Source organism: Procambarus clarkii, chromosome 1 (assembly GCF_040958095.1).
Source record: "Procambarus clarkii isolate CNS0578487 chromosome 1, FALCON_Pclarkii_2.0, whole genome shotgun sequence".
NCBI lineage: Eukaryota > Metazoa > Arthropoda > Malacostraca > Decapoda > Cambaridae > Procambarus > Procambarus clarkii.
In genome coordinates, this window is record NC_091150.1 from 28,264,502 (window position 1) to 28,283,459 (window position 18,958).

The following is an 18,958-nucleotide window of genomic DNA, read 5'->3' on the forward strand; positions in this document are numbered from 1 at the left end:
AAGTGATCCTTCACCCCCACAGTGATCCTTCACCCCCACAGTGATCCTTCACCCCCACAGTGATCCTTCACCCCCACAGTGATCCTTCACCCCCCACAGTGATCCTTCACCCCCACAGTGATCCTTCACCCCCACAGTGATCCTTCACCCCCACAGTGATCCTTCACCCCCACAGTGATCCTTCACCCCCCACAGTGATTCTTCACCCCCCACTGTGATCCTTCACCCCCACAGTGATCCTTCACCCCCACAGTGATCCTTCACCCCCACAGTGATCCTTCACCCCCCACAGTGATCCTTCACCCCCACAGTGATCCTTCACCCCCACAGTGATCCTTCACCCCCACAGTGATCCTTCACCCCCACAGTGATCCTTCACCCCCCACAGTGATTCTTCACCCCCCACTGTGATCCTTCACCTCCACAGTGATCCTTCACCTCCACAGTGATTCTTCACCACCCACAGTGATCCTTCACCACCACAGTGATCCTTCACCCCCACAGTGATCCTTCACCCCCACAGTGATCCTTCACCACCCACAGTGATCCTTCACCCCCACAGTGATCCTTCACCACCCACAGTGATCCTTCACCTCCACAGTGATTCTTCACCACCCACAGTGATCCTTCACCACCACAGTGATCCTTCACCCCCACAGTGATCCTTCACCCCCACAGTGATCCTTCACTACCCACAGTGATCCTTCACCCCCACAGTGATCCTTCACCCCCCACAGTGACATCTCTCTCTCCGACGCTGATCTATATTTGTCAGCTGCCATTTAGTCCACAGGAAACCCTTCATCACACCTCGACTAACTATCGCGATTTTGTGTCTTGAAGACGTCAGTGAACCCACTTCTCAGTGTCAGGCGGTTTACGCTTCATCGTATAACACACCTCGCCTATACTGATCACGTAGGATAACCCTTCGCATAACTTGATCAGCGTCTTAACCGTCACATGATAACACAATTCTTGTCACGCGGAATATTTATGATGATATGGTGAATTTTTTCTTTTAGCTGAATTTAAATCTTCTCTCGGAAGTTTTTTATCTCGTTTAGCTTTTATGTAGCATTATATTTTGTTATTATTCGGGTTTTTAATTTATGGGTATTTTATTAGTAATTTAATGTAGAGCTTTTCTCTTAATGACTGCTATAGTAAAGTAAAAAGTAATGGAGGGGATTTTTGTAGGTCCTCAAATAAGGGAGACAATACCAGATAAAAAGTTTGAAAAGTTAAACCCTGTTGTTTGAAAAGTTAAAACGAGCATGGACGTCTCTCAAGATTATTACTAAAAACTTGTTGGTAAAAAACAAGAAAACTATCGTGATTTAGTGAACTATTGTGCTCATATGAAGGTCTGGGATGTATCACGTCTCATAAAATTCCACTTCTTTGGATTCTCACTTGGATTTCTTCCTGGAAAGCCTTGACAGTGAGGGGGGAGGGGGGGGGGACACGCTGTGAGGGTGAGTTCTTCCGTGGGAAAAACGATTCTATGGCAAGTGGAGTTTCAGTGTCCAGGTCTAGTGTGTGGTTGACTGCTGCTGGACACTCACCAGGGATATTTCTCAATCAAAATATAACAGGAAGCTATAAAAAATTTCCTTTAGTTAATTTTTGTATATAGTTTGTAATATAAATGTAAATATGTGATTTGTTCAAAATTAACCAGTGTATCACTTAAAAACCTTTTGCGATACAAAAATGCAATTTAAATCCAGCGTGAAAATACTGTTAAATCAGATTTTACTCAATTTGGGGGAAAAAATATTACTAATTATTTTGTAAACCAGTGATATACTACCTGTGAAATTTGTCTGTGGTTTAGGGCTTATTGATCATTTTTAATCTTGAATGTTGGAATTGTGTTTTGCCAACTGTCTGGAATTTGACTTGTTTCTTGTGTTATCTTCAGGAGTGGCTCGCACAGGGCGTCAGTCGTGTCCTTCAGTGTTCCCGGGGAGATCATGTTCCCTCACCTGCCCATTCCTTATACTCGTAGCTCGTCATGTCTGAAGCTTCCTCACTTTTCTCACAATTATATGGCCCAGTGTTGCTTGGTATATGATTCTTCTAAGATTTTAATCTGGAATATTGATTCACCAAACCACACACTAGAAAGTGAAGGGACGACGACGTTTCGGTCCGTCTTAGACCATTCTCAAGTCGACTGTGTTGTCGGAGTCCTTCACTTTCTAGTGTGTGGTTTGGTCAACATATTTCAGCCATGTTATTGTGACTCCTCGTCTGCATCTTGATTCACACTTGTTACAGACTTCTCTTTCGTTACCTGCGAGAAGATCCATCTTCTGGCTGTTATTGGCTGATCACTTGGTACGACCCGGATGTTTGTTCATGAGGTAGTGGGACCCGGATGTTTGTTCATGAGGTAGTGGGACCCGGATGTTTGTTCATGAGGTAGTGGGACCCGGATGTTTGTTCATGAGGTAGTGGGACCCGGATGTTTGTTCATGAGGTAGTGGGACCCGGATGTTTGTTCATGAGGTAGTGGGACCCGGATGTTTGTTCATGAGGTAGTGGGACCCGGATGTTTGTTCATGAGGTAGTGGGACCCGGATGTTTATTCATGAGGTAGTGGGACCCGGATGTTTGTTCATGAGGTAGTGGGACCCGGATGTTTGTTCATGAGGTAGTGGGACCCGGATGTTTGTTCATGAGGTAGTGGGACCCGGATGTTTGTTCATGAGGTAGTGGGACCCGGATGTTTGTTCATGAGGTAGTGGAGTGATTTGTGTAGTTCCATTTCTGAATTGTTTCTTTTATCCATCCCCAACCCCCTCCTAACTCCACCATTAATTTTCCCTTAAATTTTAAGTTTTATTTATGCTTTATTATGCATAGGATTTGCTCCCTGGCTTTACTTCTGGAAATAAAGGCATCACTTGTACTGTCACTCTTCACTCCTGTGGCTGAATGAATTTCTGTGTAGCCTCACTGCATATTCCATTATTAACTCATAATTATTTCTATATTATTCTGAGACTCTCTGTCCATCCTTGTCTCTCATCTCTACTCTCTTACCTTACCTTACCTTACCTTACCTTACCTTACCTTACCTGGATGGAATGCTTTCTGGCTCCAAGTGGACTTCGTAATATAATTCCTTCATGTTAATTTTATTTGTTTTGTTCTATGTTTTTTGTTCTGTATCAAGGGGAAAATTAACTGGAGTGTGAGAGAGTGGAAGTTTCTCTGCCAAAGTTGCACAGCCATTGTTCAGATTGGTGTGCAGTGTGCAGTGTGCAGTATGATTACCGTCATCTCAGGTGGAGTACCATCATGTCGTGTGTCCCTGAATAGGTAATCGTATTTGCAATTCAGATAAAGTATCAGGAGAAGACATACAAATGTCTGATCATGTGATGAGATGATGAAGGCTTATTCATCTCTTGTATGGGTGAAACGCCATCATTTAGGTTGTGGAGGCGAGAGGTGGCTGGCGGACCTGTGGTCAGGTCATCTTGACCTCACTCACTCAGCTGGGCTGGTGAGGCCGACGCAGTCTCCATGCTACGTCACGATGAGGTCACGGGAACCTATGGTTGGACCCATTAATTGATGAGCTAAGTGTGGAAGCCATATATTTGGTGTTTGTCTACAGAGGTTCAATGGCCAGCGGAAGCAGGATTCTCTGCTGGGACTTGGGTACAGAATGGACATGGGCGCCTCTCTGAACAGCCACATAGCAGCGGTCCTAAATACTCTAAATGCACAGAAACTTCATCGTGGGCTCCTCGAGCCCAAGCAGTGGAGACAAGTTACAGCAGCGCTGGAGCCCCTCTGCTGCTACGACGAGAGCGCGGGCATGTGAGTGTTAATACATATAATTGTAAGTACTTACGATTCCATTGTATAAGGTTGTCTCACATTCGTGGCACCCGAGAGTAGCCCACTTAGATCACGGTGCCAATACCTGCAACATGGGGGCGCAAAGTATTTATATAGAGCCCGGAGGGACTCTTGGCCTCAAAGTGTTGCGACCCATTTGAGTAAAGACTCGGGAGTGCTGGTCGTAAGACCGAGTACATGCATGATTATGTTTACAACACGCGCCACACTGTAGTGTTGGGCATGGAGGTTAACGTCCCACTGTGCTCCTGGCCTCGACACGGCAGTGATGGCCGGCCGTGTAGTGAAGAGCCTCATATAGTCCAACGTCAAGGTTAGGATACATTAGGAGGCTTTAGTGAAGAGCCTCATATAGTCCAGCGTCAAGGTTAGGATACATTAGGAGGCTTGAGCATCGTCTGCAGGGCGAGTACTATTTGTGGCTTTGTGACGCTCCCGGAAGACAATTCCCAAACCACGTACGTAGGATTAAGGGATAATAAACTAGTTACTTTAATTTACACATGGTTGTATCGGTTATTCCTTCTCCCTCAAATATAAATATGTCCTCACCATTAAAGGGAACCGTGTCATTATTAGCTGCAGATTAAAATAAAATATTTGATGGTACCGATACACTAATTCCCGGCTTCACAGGCTGAGTTAGACACGACCAGTAATCTGGTGGAGTTTATTTTAGAGTTGGTGCTGTTGCTCTATGCACTTGACTCTTGTTGATAACCACTGTCAGTAACTGGCCGCATTGCATTGGCATTATTGCACACACAGAAGTGGTCCAAGGAAAGTAATTTTCGACAGGGAGAAATGCGGGGATTCGAACCCTTGACTTATATACTCCCAAGCTGCGCACCTTACCCCTGCACCACAATATGGTATAAGTTATATAACCTGGGATTCCACAGAATCCACAGGACGTCTGGAGGTCAGTACAGAAGCCAGGAGTTCTTCCACCATACTCTCCAACACACAACCTTGGCTTCAGTGGAATGCTAGCTTCTGTAACTCATGCCATGTCATGGTGCAGAGGGAAGGTTGATATATCACATTAGTGTGATATCCTTGTGTATTCAGAGTGAAGGATATATATTGCTTCTCAGTCTATTTTCAGGTGATTTAAGTCAGCCATTATAAGTAGGTTTATACCCCTCCTATCAGCGACTAAATTATTGCATTCCTCCCTTCTGTCGCCTGTTTAGTGGCGGATTGTACATACTGTCGCAGCTCTCATTCATCCTCCTGTTGTTGATATCCTGAATATGTAGTTTATAATCCTGAAGTAATTTGGCTCCTCCACTTATTCAGACCCCATTTGGTCCGTGATTGAGGGTTGTGCTCTGTTTTTATATATTCCTTCTTGTGTGTGTGTGTGTGTGTGTGTGTGTGTGTGTGTGTGTGTGTGTGTGTGGTGTGTGTGTGTGTTTGTGTGTGTGTGTGAGTGTGGTGTGTGTGTGTGAGTGTGGTTGTGTGTGTGTGTGTGTGTGTGTGTGTGTGTGTGTATGTGTATGTGTGTGTGTGTGTGGTGTGTGTGTGTGAGTGTGGTGTGTGTGTGTGAGTGTGGTGTGTGTGTGTGAGTGTGTGTGTGTGTGTGTGTGTGTGTGAGTGGTGTAATTACCTAAGTGTAATTACCTAAGTGTAATTACCTAAGTGTAGTTACAGGATGAGAGCTACGCTCGTGGTGTCCCGTCTTCCCAGTACTCTTTGTTGTATAACGCTTTGAAACTACTGACGGGTTTGGCCTCCACCACCTTCTCACTTATCTTGTTCCAACCGGGAGTCCCCCTAATATTTGTTAAACGAGCCCCTAGCACACCTCATCATGCTTTCTTTGAAACCACTTGGGCTGCACGGTAGAGCGACGATCTCCCTTCACGCAGGTCGGCGTTCAATCCCCGACCGTGGTTGGGCACCATTCCTTCCTCCCGTTCCATCCCAAATCGTCATAACGACCCCCTATCCAGTGTTGTATAGTCATAATGGCTTGGCGCTTACTTCTTCTTGAGGTTATCTTGAGAGGATTTCGGGGCTTAGCGTCCCCGCGGCCCGGTCGTCGACCAGGCCTCCTAGGTCTCGTTCTTTATTAGAGTTCTTGAATTCGTTTCTACATAATTTGTAAATTGTATGTGGTCTATTTTCTCTGTCCCCACATTCCATAACATGGCATTTATTCACATTGAATTCCATTTGCCACTTGACGCTCCAAGCACTTATTTTATTTAGATCAATTTGAAGGGCATTACAATGGGCTGCGTCTCCTGTCTTCCCCAGTACCTTAGCATCTTCCACAAACATGTTCATATAATTCTGTATTCCTTCTGGTAGATCGTTTATATAGACGATGGTGTGTGTGTGTGTGTGTGTGTGTGTAATTACCTAAGTGTAATTACCTAAGTGTAGTTACAGGATGAGAGCTACACTCGTGATGTCCCGTCTTCCCAGCACTCTTTGTCATATAACGCTTTGAAACTACTGACGGTCTTGGCCTCCACCACCTTCTCACCTAACTTGTTCTAACCGTCTACCACTCTATTTGCGAAGGTGAAGGTGTGTGTGTGTGTGTGTGTGCGTGCGGGCATTAATACGTGCATGTGTGAGAGGCGACTAACACCTTTTAAGCTTAAGCTGCTTTGCAAGGGCCGGGAGCTTGTGCAGGCTTCCAGGCCTGGTATTGACCAGCGGAATACTCAGGTGTACTGAGTACTTGAGACTCACCTGGCTAATGCCTTACTCATCTCTCTCTCTCTCTCTCTCTCTCTCTCTCTCTCTCTCTCTCTCTCTCTCTCTCTCTCTCTCTCTCTCTCTCTCTCTCTCTCTCTCTCTCTCTCTCTCTCTTTCTCTCATCGTCCCATACTCCTATTCTTCGTCTCCCTTCTCTAGCTCATTCTCTTTTCGTTATCATCTTCTTGTCCACCCTATTTGTCCCTACCCCCCACTCACCCTTAATACTCGTGGCTTAACTAATCGTGGGTAAGTACGGAGTGAAAAGGTGAGAAATAGGGTGCAGAGGGGGGGGGGGAGGTGGAGGAGAGTCTCTCTCTCCTGTGTATCTGCTCTGTGAACACCTCAACTGTTGCAGCTGGCGGTTTGTATGTTAGAATAATAATCAGATATATTTTTTTATACTTTTATATATCTCTCCCAGTACACCATCTCGCTCCACCTGTACACCATCCCGCTACACCTGTACGCCATCCCGCTACACCTGTACGCCATCCCGCTACACCTGTACGCCATCCCGCTACACCTGTACGCCATCCCGCTACACCTGTACACTTTTCCAATACATCTGTACACCGCTTTTCGTCACAGCTCGCCACTACACCCGTCCACCTCTCCCTAGTACACAGCCTCGGCCCATCTCTACACCTGACCAACACACCCAGTGTCTCTGGGTAGACACAAGGTGTATCCACACCCTGGTGGCTGTACAGCGGCTGCCACCACAGAAATAGTCTAATCGCTCAACTTCAAAATGTCGTGAATAATCAACAGTGACGCCGACAGACAACGTTCACTGTGAATTATGAACTAAGCCGCACCACCTCTTTCCTACCCTTCCCTTTATATATATATATATATATATATATATATATATATATATATATATATATATATATATATATATATATATATATATATATATAATATAATTACCCTCATTTTCGGATTCTAGGTTCTCCTAAGTAATCATCGATAAATCTTAAGTCCATTCAGGTGTTTTATGTCAATGTTTCATGTGTATGTTGTAAAATAAAACTGTATAATACTGTGTGACACAACATTCCATGTTCACAGGTTCCGTGGCCTCCGTGCTCCACCCTCGCGGTGACACGTGCAGCCACACACACAATAGTCTGTGTGTGGGTCACTCGGGTGGAACTTAGTGTTCATGCTTTTATTTGAAAAGTTACGTGAGCAAAGACAGGTGTATTGTAGGTGTTAAAGTAACTTATATTTTGTTTAATTATATTCAATTTTTGATTTTAACTTTGGCTTTGAATTTTCTCCTGTTTCCCATATATACATTGAAGTTTTAATTGCGGCTTATTGTTTGTTATGTTATGTAAAATACACACTGTTCAGGCTACTCGGTGTTTCCCACACTTTATCTTGCAAGTGTGTTTTGAGGCTCTTGGTTGTCCCTCAGTATATACAAGCTCTTGGACCCCAAGCTCTTGGACCCCAAGCTCTTGGACCCCAAGCTCTTGGACCCCAACATTTGGACCCCAGCTGTTGGAGTGGGACGACTTTTCTTGCTGTAATCTTTCTCGTGTCAAGTCTTCTAACATTACGATCGTGTTTGACACTCTTGTGCTTGTTGTTCCACACCCTTGTGGCTTGTTGTTCCACACCCTGGTGGCTTGTTGTTCCACACCCTGGTGGCTTGTTGTTCCACACCCTGATGGCGTGTTGTTCCACACCCTTGTGGCTTGTTGTTCCACACCCTGGTGACTTGTTGTTCCACACCCTGGGGGCTTGTTGTTCCACACCCTGATGGCTTGTTGTTCCACACCCTGGGGGCTTGTTGTTCCACACCCTGGTGGCTTGTTGTTCCACACCCTGGGGGCTTGTTGTTCCACACCCTGGTGGCTTGTTGTTCCACACCCTTGTGGCTTGTTGTTCCACACCTTGGGGGCTTGTTGTTCCACACCCTTGTGGCTTGTTGTTCCACACCTTGGGGGCTTGTTGTTCCACACCCTTGTGGCTTGTTGTTCCACACCTTGGGGGCTTGTTGTTCCACACCCTTGTGGCTTGTTGTTCCACACCTTGGGGGCTTGTTGTTCCACACCCTGGGGGCTTGTTGTTCCACACCCTGATGGCTTGTTGTTCCACACCCTTGTGGCTTGTTGTTCCACACCCTGGTGGCTTGTTGTTCCACACCCTGGTGGCTTGTTGTTCCACACCCTGGTGGCTTGTTGTTCCACAGCCTGGTGGCTTGTTGTTCCACACCCTGGTGACTTGTTGTTCCACACCCTGGGGGCTTGTTGTTCCACACCCTGGGGGCTTGTTGTTCCACACCCTTGGGGCTAGTTGTTCCACACCCTGGGGGCTTGTTGTTTCACACCCTGCTGGCTTGTTGTTCCACATCCTGGTGGCTTGTTGTTCCACACCCTGGTGGCTTGTTGTTCCACACCTTGGTGGCTTGTTGTTCCACACCTTGGGGTCTTGTTGTTCCACACCCTGGGGGCTTATTGATCCACACCCTGCTGGCTTGTTGTTCCACACCCTGCTGGCTTGTTGTTCCACACCCTGCGTGCTTGTTGTTCCACAGCCTGGGGTCTTGTTGTTCCACACCCTGGTAGCTTGTTCCACACACCCTGGGGGCTTGTTGTTCCACACCCTGGGGGCTTGTTGTTCTACACCCTTGGGGCTTGTTGTTCCACACCCTGATGTCTTGTTGTTCCATACCTTGGGGGCTTGTTGTTCCACACCCTGGTAGCTTGTTCCACACACCCTGGGGGCTTGTTGTTCCACACCCTGGGGGCTTGTTGTTCTACACCCTTGGGGCTTGTTGTTCCACACCCTGATGTCTTGTTGTTCCATACCTTGGGGTCATGTTGTTCCACACCCTGGGGGCTTATTGTTTCACACCCTGGGGGCATGTTGTTCCACATCCTGAGGGCTTGTTGTTCCACACCTTGGTAGCTTGTTCCACACCCTGGGGGCTTGTTGTTCCACACCCTGGTAGCTTGTTCCACACCCTGGGGGCTTGTTGTTCCACACCTTGGGGTCTTGTTGTTCCACATCCTGGTGGCTTGTTGTTCCACACCCTGCTGGCTTGTTGTTCCGCACCCTGGGAGCTTGTTGTTCCATACCCTGCTGGCTTGTTGTTCCACACCCTGCGTGCTTGTTATTCCACAGCCTGGGGGCTTGTTGTTCCACACCCTGGTAGCTTGTTGTTCCACACACCCTGGGGGCTTGTTGTTCCACACCTTGGGGTCTTGTTGTTTCACACCATGGGGGCTTGTTGTTTCACACCATGGGGGCTTGTTGTTTCACACCCTGGTAGCTTGTTGTTCCACACCCTGGGGGCTTGTTGTTTCACACCCTGGGGGCTTGTTGTTTCACACCCTGCTGGCTTGTTCTTCCACACCCTGGTGGCTTGTTGTTCCACACCCTGCTGGCTTGTTCTTCCACACCCTGGTGGCTTGTTGTTCCACACCCTGGTGGCTTGTTGTTCCACACCTTGGTGGCTTGTTGTTCCACACTCTGATGTCTTGTTGTTCCACACCTTGGTGGCTTGTTGTTCCACACCCTGCGTGCTTGTTGTTCCACAGCCTGGGGGCTTGTTGTTCCACACCCTGGGGGCTTGTTGTTCCACACCCTGGGGGCTTGTTGTTCCACACCCTGGGGGCTTGTTGTTCCACACCTTGGGGGCTTGTTGTTTCACACCCTGGGGGCTTGTTGTTCCACACCCTGGGGGCTTGTTGTTCCACACCCTGGGGGCTTGTTGTTCCACACCCTGGTAGCTTGTTCCACACCCTGGGGGCTTGTTGTTTCACACCCTGGGGACTTGTTGTTCCACACCTTGGGGTCTTGTTGTTCCACACCCTGGTGGCTTGTTGTTCCACACCCTGGTGGCTTGTTGCTCCACTCCCTGCTGGCTTGTTGTTCCGCACCCTGGGGGCTTGTTGTTCCATACCCTGCTGGCTTGTTGTTCCACACCCTGCGTGCTTGTTGTTCCACAGCCTGGGGGCTTGTTGTTCCACACCCTGGTAGCTTGTTGTTCCACACCCTTGGGGCTTGTTGTTCCACACCCTGATGTCTTGTTGTTCCACACCTTGGGGGCTTCTTGTTCCACACCTTGGGGTCTTGTTGTTTCACACCCTGGGGGCTTGTTGTTTCACACCCTGGGGGCTTGTTGTTCCACACCCTGGTAGCTTGTTGTTCCACACCCTAGGGGCTTATTGTTTCACACCTTGGTGGCTTGTTGTTCCACACCCTGATGTCTTGTTGTTCCACACCTTGGGGTCTTGTTGTTCCACACCCTGGTGGCTTGTTGTTTCACACCCTGGGGGCTTGTTGTTTTACACCTTGGTGGCTTGTTGTTCCACACCCTGATGTCTTGTTGTTCCACACCTTGTGGGCTTGTTGTTCCACACCTTGGGGTCTTGTTGTTCCACACCCTGGGGGCTTGTTGTTCCACACCCTGTTGGCTTGTTGTTCCACTCCCTGATGTCTTGTTGTTCCACACCTTTGGGGCTTGTTGTTCCACACCTTGGGGTCTTGTTGTTCCACACCCTGGTGGCTTGTTGTTCCACACCCTGGTGGCTTGTTGTTCCACACTCTGCTGGCTTGTTGTTCCACACCCTGGGGGCTTGTTGTTCCACACCCTGCTGGCTTGTTGTTCCACACCCTGCGTGCTTGTTGTTCCACAGCCTGGGGGCTTGTTGTTCCACACCCTGGTGGCTTGTTGTTCCACACCCTGGGGGCTTGTTGTTCCACACCCTGCTGGCTTGTTGTTCCACACCCTGCGTGCTTGTTGTTTCACAGCCTGGGGGCTTGTTGTTCCACACCCTGGGGGCTTGTTGTTCCACACCCTGGTGGCTTGTTGTTCCACACCCTGGGGGCTTGTTGTTCCACACCCTGCTGGCTCGTTGTTCCACACCCTGCGTGCTTGTTGTTTCACAGCCTGGGGGCTTGTTGTTCCACACCTTGGGAGCTTGTTGTTCCACACCCTGGTAGCTTGTTGTTCCACACCCTGGGGGCTTGTTGTTTCACAGCCTGGGGGCTTGTTGTTCCACACCCTGGGGGCTTGTTGTTTCACACCCTGGGGGCTTGTTGTTCCACACCCTGGGGGCTTGTTGTTCCACACCCTTGGGGCTTGTTGTTCCACACCCTGATGTCTTGTTGTTCCACACCCTGGGGGCTTGTTGTTCCACACCTTGGGGGCTTGTTGTTCCACACCCTGGTAGCTTGTTGTTCCACACCCTGGTAGCTTGTTGTTCCACACCCTGGGGGCTTGTTGTTCCACATCCTGGTGGCTTGTTGTTCCACACCCTGGTGGCTTGTTGTTCCACACCTTCGTGGCTTGTTGTTCCACACCCTGGGGGCTTGTTGTTCCACACCCTTGGGGTTTGTTCCACACCCTGGTGGCTTGTTGTTCCATACCCTAGGGGCTTGCTGTTCCACACCCAGGTGGCTTGTTGTTCCACACCCTTGTGGCTTTTTGTTCCACACCCTGTGGGCTTGTTGTTCCACAGCCTGGGGGCTTGTTGTTCCACAACCTGGTGGCTTGTTGTTCCACACCCTGGTGGCTTGTTGTTCCACACCCTGGTGGCTTGTTGTTCCACACCCTTGTGGCTTGTTGTTCCACACCCTGGAGGCCTGTTGTTCCACACCCTGGTGGCTTGTTCCACACCCTGGTGGCTTGTTGTTCCACACCCTGGTGGCTTGTTGTTCCACATCCTGGGGGCTAATTGTTTCACACCCTGCTGGTTTGTTGTTCCACACCCTGGAGGCTTGTTGTTCCACACCCTGGTGGCTTGTTGTTCCACACCCTGGTGGCTTGTTGTTCCACACCCTGGAGGCTTCCTGTTCCACACCCTGGAGCCTTGCTGTTCCACACCCTAGTGGCTTGCTGTTCTACACCCTAGTGGCTTGTTGTTCCACACGCTAGTGGCTTGTTGTTCCACACCCTAGTGGCTTGTTGTTCCACACCCTGGTGGCTCTTTGCTGTAGTCAGATGTTCATTGAGATCCTGGATTGTCCGGTCATACAGCGGGCGGCGTTTTGAAGCTGTTCTTAGGGACTTGTTTTGCAGTCACACAGTTTTATATCGTTTTCTTTAAGATCTCTTGTGGTAGTGAAAGACATTCTATACCTCCACAGATCACTAGGACCTCGTGCTAAGGTTCTGTAATAAACCGACTCAACGTGAAGTTGTCTTCGCTTCGTTTATTCACTCTTGTGGATTTTTCGTTCTAGTCGGTTAACTCGTTTCCCATTATTCCTCCCCTTTCGTGCTGAAGAATGTATGGTTAACGAGGGTTATGGATTTTTTAGGTTTTTTTAACCATTTGTTTTATTCCGATTTTTTCATTTTGTAACATATGTATATATCCTGTTTTTATTTTGGTGTGTTTTAATGACTTGTGTTCCGTTTTGGTTTTGTTGGTCAGCATTTCCGTAGATTTTCTCGTGTTCCGGACAATGATTTGTTCAGATCTGAAACCTACATCTATGGACAGCACAAAACGTCCACTAGACTGTGCGACACAGTGGTTGCAAGGATCAGGTTGGGTTACCGTTACCTGTGGCAGGTGGCTGCAGGTGACGGGTCTCCCAATCCTGAGCACTCCAGTTGCAAACTCTGTGAGCAGGAACTACGGCATGATCTCCCGCACTACATCACTGAATGCCCAGTTATTAGACCTTTCAGACCAGTTGGCATGAGGTACCTGGAGCTTTGCAATTACTTTATTCACTCTCGTATTCTTGAAGATATCCTCACAGTATACCCAAAATTTGCCAGTGCCGGCTATTAAACACGTGGCTCTGTATGACTAACCATCCTGCGAGATGGGGACTTGTATTACCACTGCTACCTTATTCAATCTTGTGTTGTTGATATCCTCAAAATGCATCCGGAGTCTGCCAGTGCAGACCGCCTATCATATGTCTCTGTATGACTAACCATCCTGTGTGATGGGGATTTTATAGCATCACCTAGTTAGCTTTTTTTGACACACTGTACTCCACTTCATATAGTCTAGGGTAGCTGCACTAATGCAGATGTACCTCATAACTTAATAAAAAAAAAAAAAAATTGGGTTTATGTGGCCAGCTAGTGAATTACTTGTCATTATTATGGGAAAAGAAGCCTGGTCGGGTGTGTGTGTTTTGGAGGGCGAGGAACAGGCAGGTAATTCCCTGGTGGTGCTTAACTTTTCAGTGGGATTTCATCGCACATTTAGCTATCAATCCTAATCAGTTCTGCTGCCACTAATTGCATTGCATTGATTATGAAGGGGGAGAGGGGACCAGCTCTTTATGCCTCGCCTACTAACTTTAATATAGCTGTTTCGTCTTTATTTACCTATTGTGATGTTCGAATCTTTGTCGAATCTGGTCTTGAAGTTGTGGATGGAGACATCAACTACTAAAAATTCCTTGACTACTTTCAGCGCCTCCCACTTGTTGAAGGCGCTGAAAGCATTTCCACCCGAGTGCTTGTGGCTCATACGTAGAAACTTGGACTGGCATCAGAAATTGTGTCAGTGCCCCCACGCCCCACCACTGGCACTCCCACGCCCTACCACTGGCACCCCCACGCCCCACCACCGGCACCCCCACGCCCCACCACTGGCACCCCCACGCCCCACCACCGGCACCCCCGCGCCCCCACCACTGGCACCCCCACGCCCCACCACTGGCACCCCCACGCTCCACTACTGGCACCCCCACGCCCCACCACTGGCACCCCCACGCCCCACCACTGGCACCCCCACACCCCACCACTGGCACCCCCACACCCCACCACTGGCACCCCCACGCCCCACCACTGGCACCCCCAAGCCCCACTACCGGCACCCCCACGCCCCACCACTGGCACCCCCACGCCCTACTACTGGCACCCCCACGCCCCACCACTGGCACCCCCACACCCCACTACTGGCACCCCCACGCCCCACCACTGCCACCCCCACATCCCACTACTGGCACCCCCACGCCCCACCACTGGCACCCCCACGCCCCACCACCGGCACCCCCACGCCCCACCACTGGAACCCCCACGCCCCACCACTGGCACCCCCACGCCCACCACTGGCACCCCCACACCCCACTACTGGCACCCCCCACCACTGGCACCCCCACGCCCCACCACCGGCACTCCCATGCCCCACCACCGGCACCCCCACGCCCCACCACTGGCACCCCCACGCCCACCACTGGCACCCCTACACCCCGCTACTGGCACCCCCACGCCCCACCACTGGCACCCCCACGCCCCACCACCGGCACCCCCACGCCCCACCACTGGCACCCCCACACCCCACCACCGGCACCCCCACGCCCCACCACCGGCACCCCCACGCCCCACCACTGGCACCCCCACGCCCCACCACCGGCACCCCCACGCCCCACCACTGGCACCCCCACGCCCCACCACTGGCACCCCCACCCCCCACCACTGACACCCCACGCTCCACCACTGGCACCCCCACGCTCCACCACTGGCACCCCCACGCTCCACCACTGGCACCCCCACGCCCCACCACCGGCACCCCCACGCCCCACCACTGGCACCCCACGCTCCACCACTGGCACCCCCACGCCCCACCACCGGCACCCCCACGCCCCACCACTGGCACCCCCACGCCCCACCACCGGCACCCCCACGCCCCACCACTGGCACCCCCACGCCCCACCACCGGCACCCCCACGCCCCACCACTGGCACCCCACGCTCCACCACTGGCACCCCCACGCCCCACCACCGGCACCCCCACGCCCCACCACTGGCACCCCCACGCCCCACCACCGGCACCCCCACGCCCCACCACTGGCACCCCCACGCTCCACCACTGACACCCCACGCTCCACCACTGGCACCCCCACGCCCCACCACTGGCACCCCCACGCCCCACCACTGGCACCCCCACGCCCCACCACTGGCACCCCATGCCCCACCACTGGCACCCCCACGCCCCACCACTGGCACCCCATGCCCCACCACTGGCATCCCTTCGCCCCACCACTGGCACCCCCACGCCCCACCACTGGCACCCCATGCCCCACCACTGGCATCCCTACGCCCCACCACTGGCACCCCCACGCCCCACCACTGGCACCCCATGCCCCACCACTGGCACCCCCACGCCCCACCACTGGCACCCCCACGCCCCACCACTGGCACCCCCACGCCCCACCACTGGCACCCCATGCCCCACCACTGGCACCCCCACGCCCCACCACTGGCACCCCATGCCCCACCACTGGCATCCCTACGCCCCACCACTGGCACCCCCACGCCCCACCACTGGCACCCCATGCCCCACCACTGGCATCCCTACGCCCCACCACTGGCACCCCCACGCCCCACCACTGGCACCCCATGCCCCACCACTGGCACCCCCACGCCCCACCACTGGCACCCCATGCCCCACCACTGGCATCCCTACGCCCCACCACTGGCACCCCCATGCCCCACCACTGGCACCCCCACGCCCCCAACAAGGCACGCACAGAGGACAGGTGGACCGCCTTAAGTGCAGGAAGTGCCTAAGAGATAACACACTGTGGAAGGAAATGTGTGTGTTTAGATGGATGGCTGTTTGGATACATGGATGGCTGTTTGGATACATGGATGGCTGTTTGGATACATGGATGGCTGTTTGGATACATGGATGGCTGTTTGGGTACATGGATGGCTGTTTGGATACATACATGGCTGTTTGGGTACACGGATGGCTGTTTGGATACATGGATGGCTGTTTGGATACATGGATGGCTGTTTGGATACATGGATGGCTGTTTGGATACATGGATGGCTGTTTGGATACATGGATGGCTGTTTGGATACATGGATGGCTGTTTGGGTACATGGATGGCTGTTTGGATACATACATGGCTGTTTGGGTACACGGATGGCTGTTTGGATACATGGATGGCTGTTTGGATACATGGATGGCTGTTTGGATACATGGATGGCTGTTTGGATACATGGATGGCTGTTTGGATACATGGATGGCTGTTTGGATACATACATGGCTGTTTGGGTACACGGATGGCTGTTTGGATACATGGATGGCTGTTTGGATACATGGATGGCTGTTTGGATACATGGATGGCTGTTTGGATACATGGATGGCTGTTTGGATACATGGATGGCTGTTTGGATACATACATGGCTGTTTGGGTACACGGATGGCTGTTTGGATACATGGATGGCTGTTTGGATACATGGATGGCTGTTTGGATACATGGATGGCTGTTTGGATACATGGATGGCTGTTTGGATACATGGATGGCTGTTTGGATACATGGATGGCTGTTTGGATACATACATGGCTGTTTGGGTACACGGATGGCTGTTTGGATACATGGATGGCTGTTTGGATACATGGATGGCTGTTTGGATACATGGATGGCTGTTTGGATACATGGATGGCTGTTTGGATACATGGATGGCTGTTTGGATACATACATGGCTGTTTGGGTATACGGATGGCTGTTTGGATACATGGATGGCTGTTTGGATACATGGATGGCTGTTTGGATACATGGATGGCTGTTTGGATACATGGATGGCTGTTTGGATACATGGATGGCTGTTTGGATACATGGATGGCTGTTTGGATACATGGATGGCTGTTTGAATACATGGATGGCTGTTTGGATACATGGATGGCTGTTTGGATACATGGATGGCTGTTTGGATACATGGATGGCTGTTTGGATACATGGATGGCTGTTTGAATACATGGAATGCTGTTTGGATACATGGATGGCTGTTTGGATACATGGATGGCTGTTTGGATACATGGATGGCTGTTTGAATACATGGATGGCTGTTTGGATACATGGATGGCTGTTTGGATACATACATGGCTGTTTGGGTACACGGATGGCTGTTTGGATACATGGATGGCTGTTTGGATACATGGATGGCTGTTTGGATACATGGATGGCTGTTTGGATACATGGATGGCTGTTTGGATACATGGATGGCTGTTTGGATACATGGATGGCTGTTTGAATACATGGATGGCTGTTTGGATACATGGATGGCTGTTTGGGTTCATGGATGGCTGTTTGGATACATGGATAGATGTTTGGATACATGGATGGCTGTTTGGATACATGGATGGCTGTTTGGGTACATGGATGGCTGTTTGGATACATGGATAGATGTTTGGATACATAGATGGCTGTTTGGATACACGGATGGCTGTTTGGATACATGGATGGCTGTTTGGGTACATGAATGGCTGTTTGGGTACATGGATGGCTGTTTGGGTACATGGATGGCTGTTTGGGTACATGGATGGCTGTTTGGATACATGGATGGCTGTTTGGATACATGGATGGCTGTTTGGATACATGGATGGCTGTTTGGATACATGGATGGCTGTTTGTATACATGGATGGCTGTTTGGATACATGGATGGCTGTTTGGATACATGGATGGCTGTTTGGATACATGGATGGCTGTTTGGATACATGGATGGCTGTTTGTATACATGGATGGCTGTTTGGATACATGGATGGCTGTTTGGATACATGGATGGCTGTTTGGATACATACATGGCTGTTTGGGTACACGGATGGCTGTTTGGATACATGGATGGCTGTTTGGATACATGGATGGCTCTTTGGATACATGGATGGCTGTTTGTATACATGGATGGCTGTTTGGATACATGGATGGCTGTTTGGATACATGGATGGCTGTTTGGATACATACATGGCTGTTTGGGTACACGGATGGCTGTTTGGATACACGGATGGCTGTTTGGATACATGGATGGCTGTTTGTATACATGGATGGCTGTTTGGATACATGGATGGCTGTATGGATAGATGGATGACTGTGGCACAGCTAGACGAATGAACACAAGGATTAATAGAAAGTTGTCTTGAAAGCATAGTCACATGAATGAAAATATAAATACGTGAACGGGAGTATGCATATGTACGTTAAGTATATGGATACATTGTACACATAGGTGAACGGGAGTATGTATGTGTATGTTCCAGGGGCGGCTGGGAGGCCTTAGGGCGCTGGTATCACTCCGCCCATGAAACTAGTACTAGCGGTCTAGTACTGGTTAGTACTAGTTAGAAAGCTAGTACTGGCAATCAGGTGTTTATTATGGATTACATGTACATTGTATGTAAATCTTTTATAAAGGAATGGTTCCTATGACCCACAAGTAGATTACGGTTAAATGGGAATATTTAAGAGATTATTCGGAAATGATGGACGCTCAGGTATCAAGGGGCGCGTTACATGGCGGGCTCGGGGGAGACGAAGGTGGCGTAAGGAAAGGGAAGTTTTCTCGTGGTTTTACAGAGTTATACACCGTCAGATATCCATATAAGGCACAATTATTAATTCATTTAAGTTGCTGAAG

The 18,958-nt window shown here is 50.2% G+C and overlaps 2 protein-coding genes across 2 annotated transcripts; both read right to left on the reverse strand.

Annotated features, from left to right (window-relative positions):
• Positions 1–10,792: 10,792 nt before the first annotated feature.
• On the reverse strand, positions 10,793–11,989 carry LOC138362771 (uncharacterized). Its single transcript, XM_069321330.1, has one exon. The coding sequence runs from the start codon at positions 11,987–11,989 to the stop codon at positions 10,793–10,795; it is 1,197 nt and encodes a 398-aa protein (XP_069177431.1).
• Positions 11,990–16,103: 4,114 nt separating this feature from the next.
• On the reverse strand, positions 16,104–18,290 carry LOC123754036 (uncharacterized). Its single transcript, XM_045736203.2, has one exon. It carries the CDS (start codon positions 18,288–18,290, stop codon positions 16,104–16,106), a length of 2,187 nt encoding a protein of 728 aa, XP_045592159.2.
• Positions 18,291–18,958: the final 668 nt, after the last annotated feature.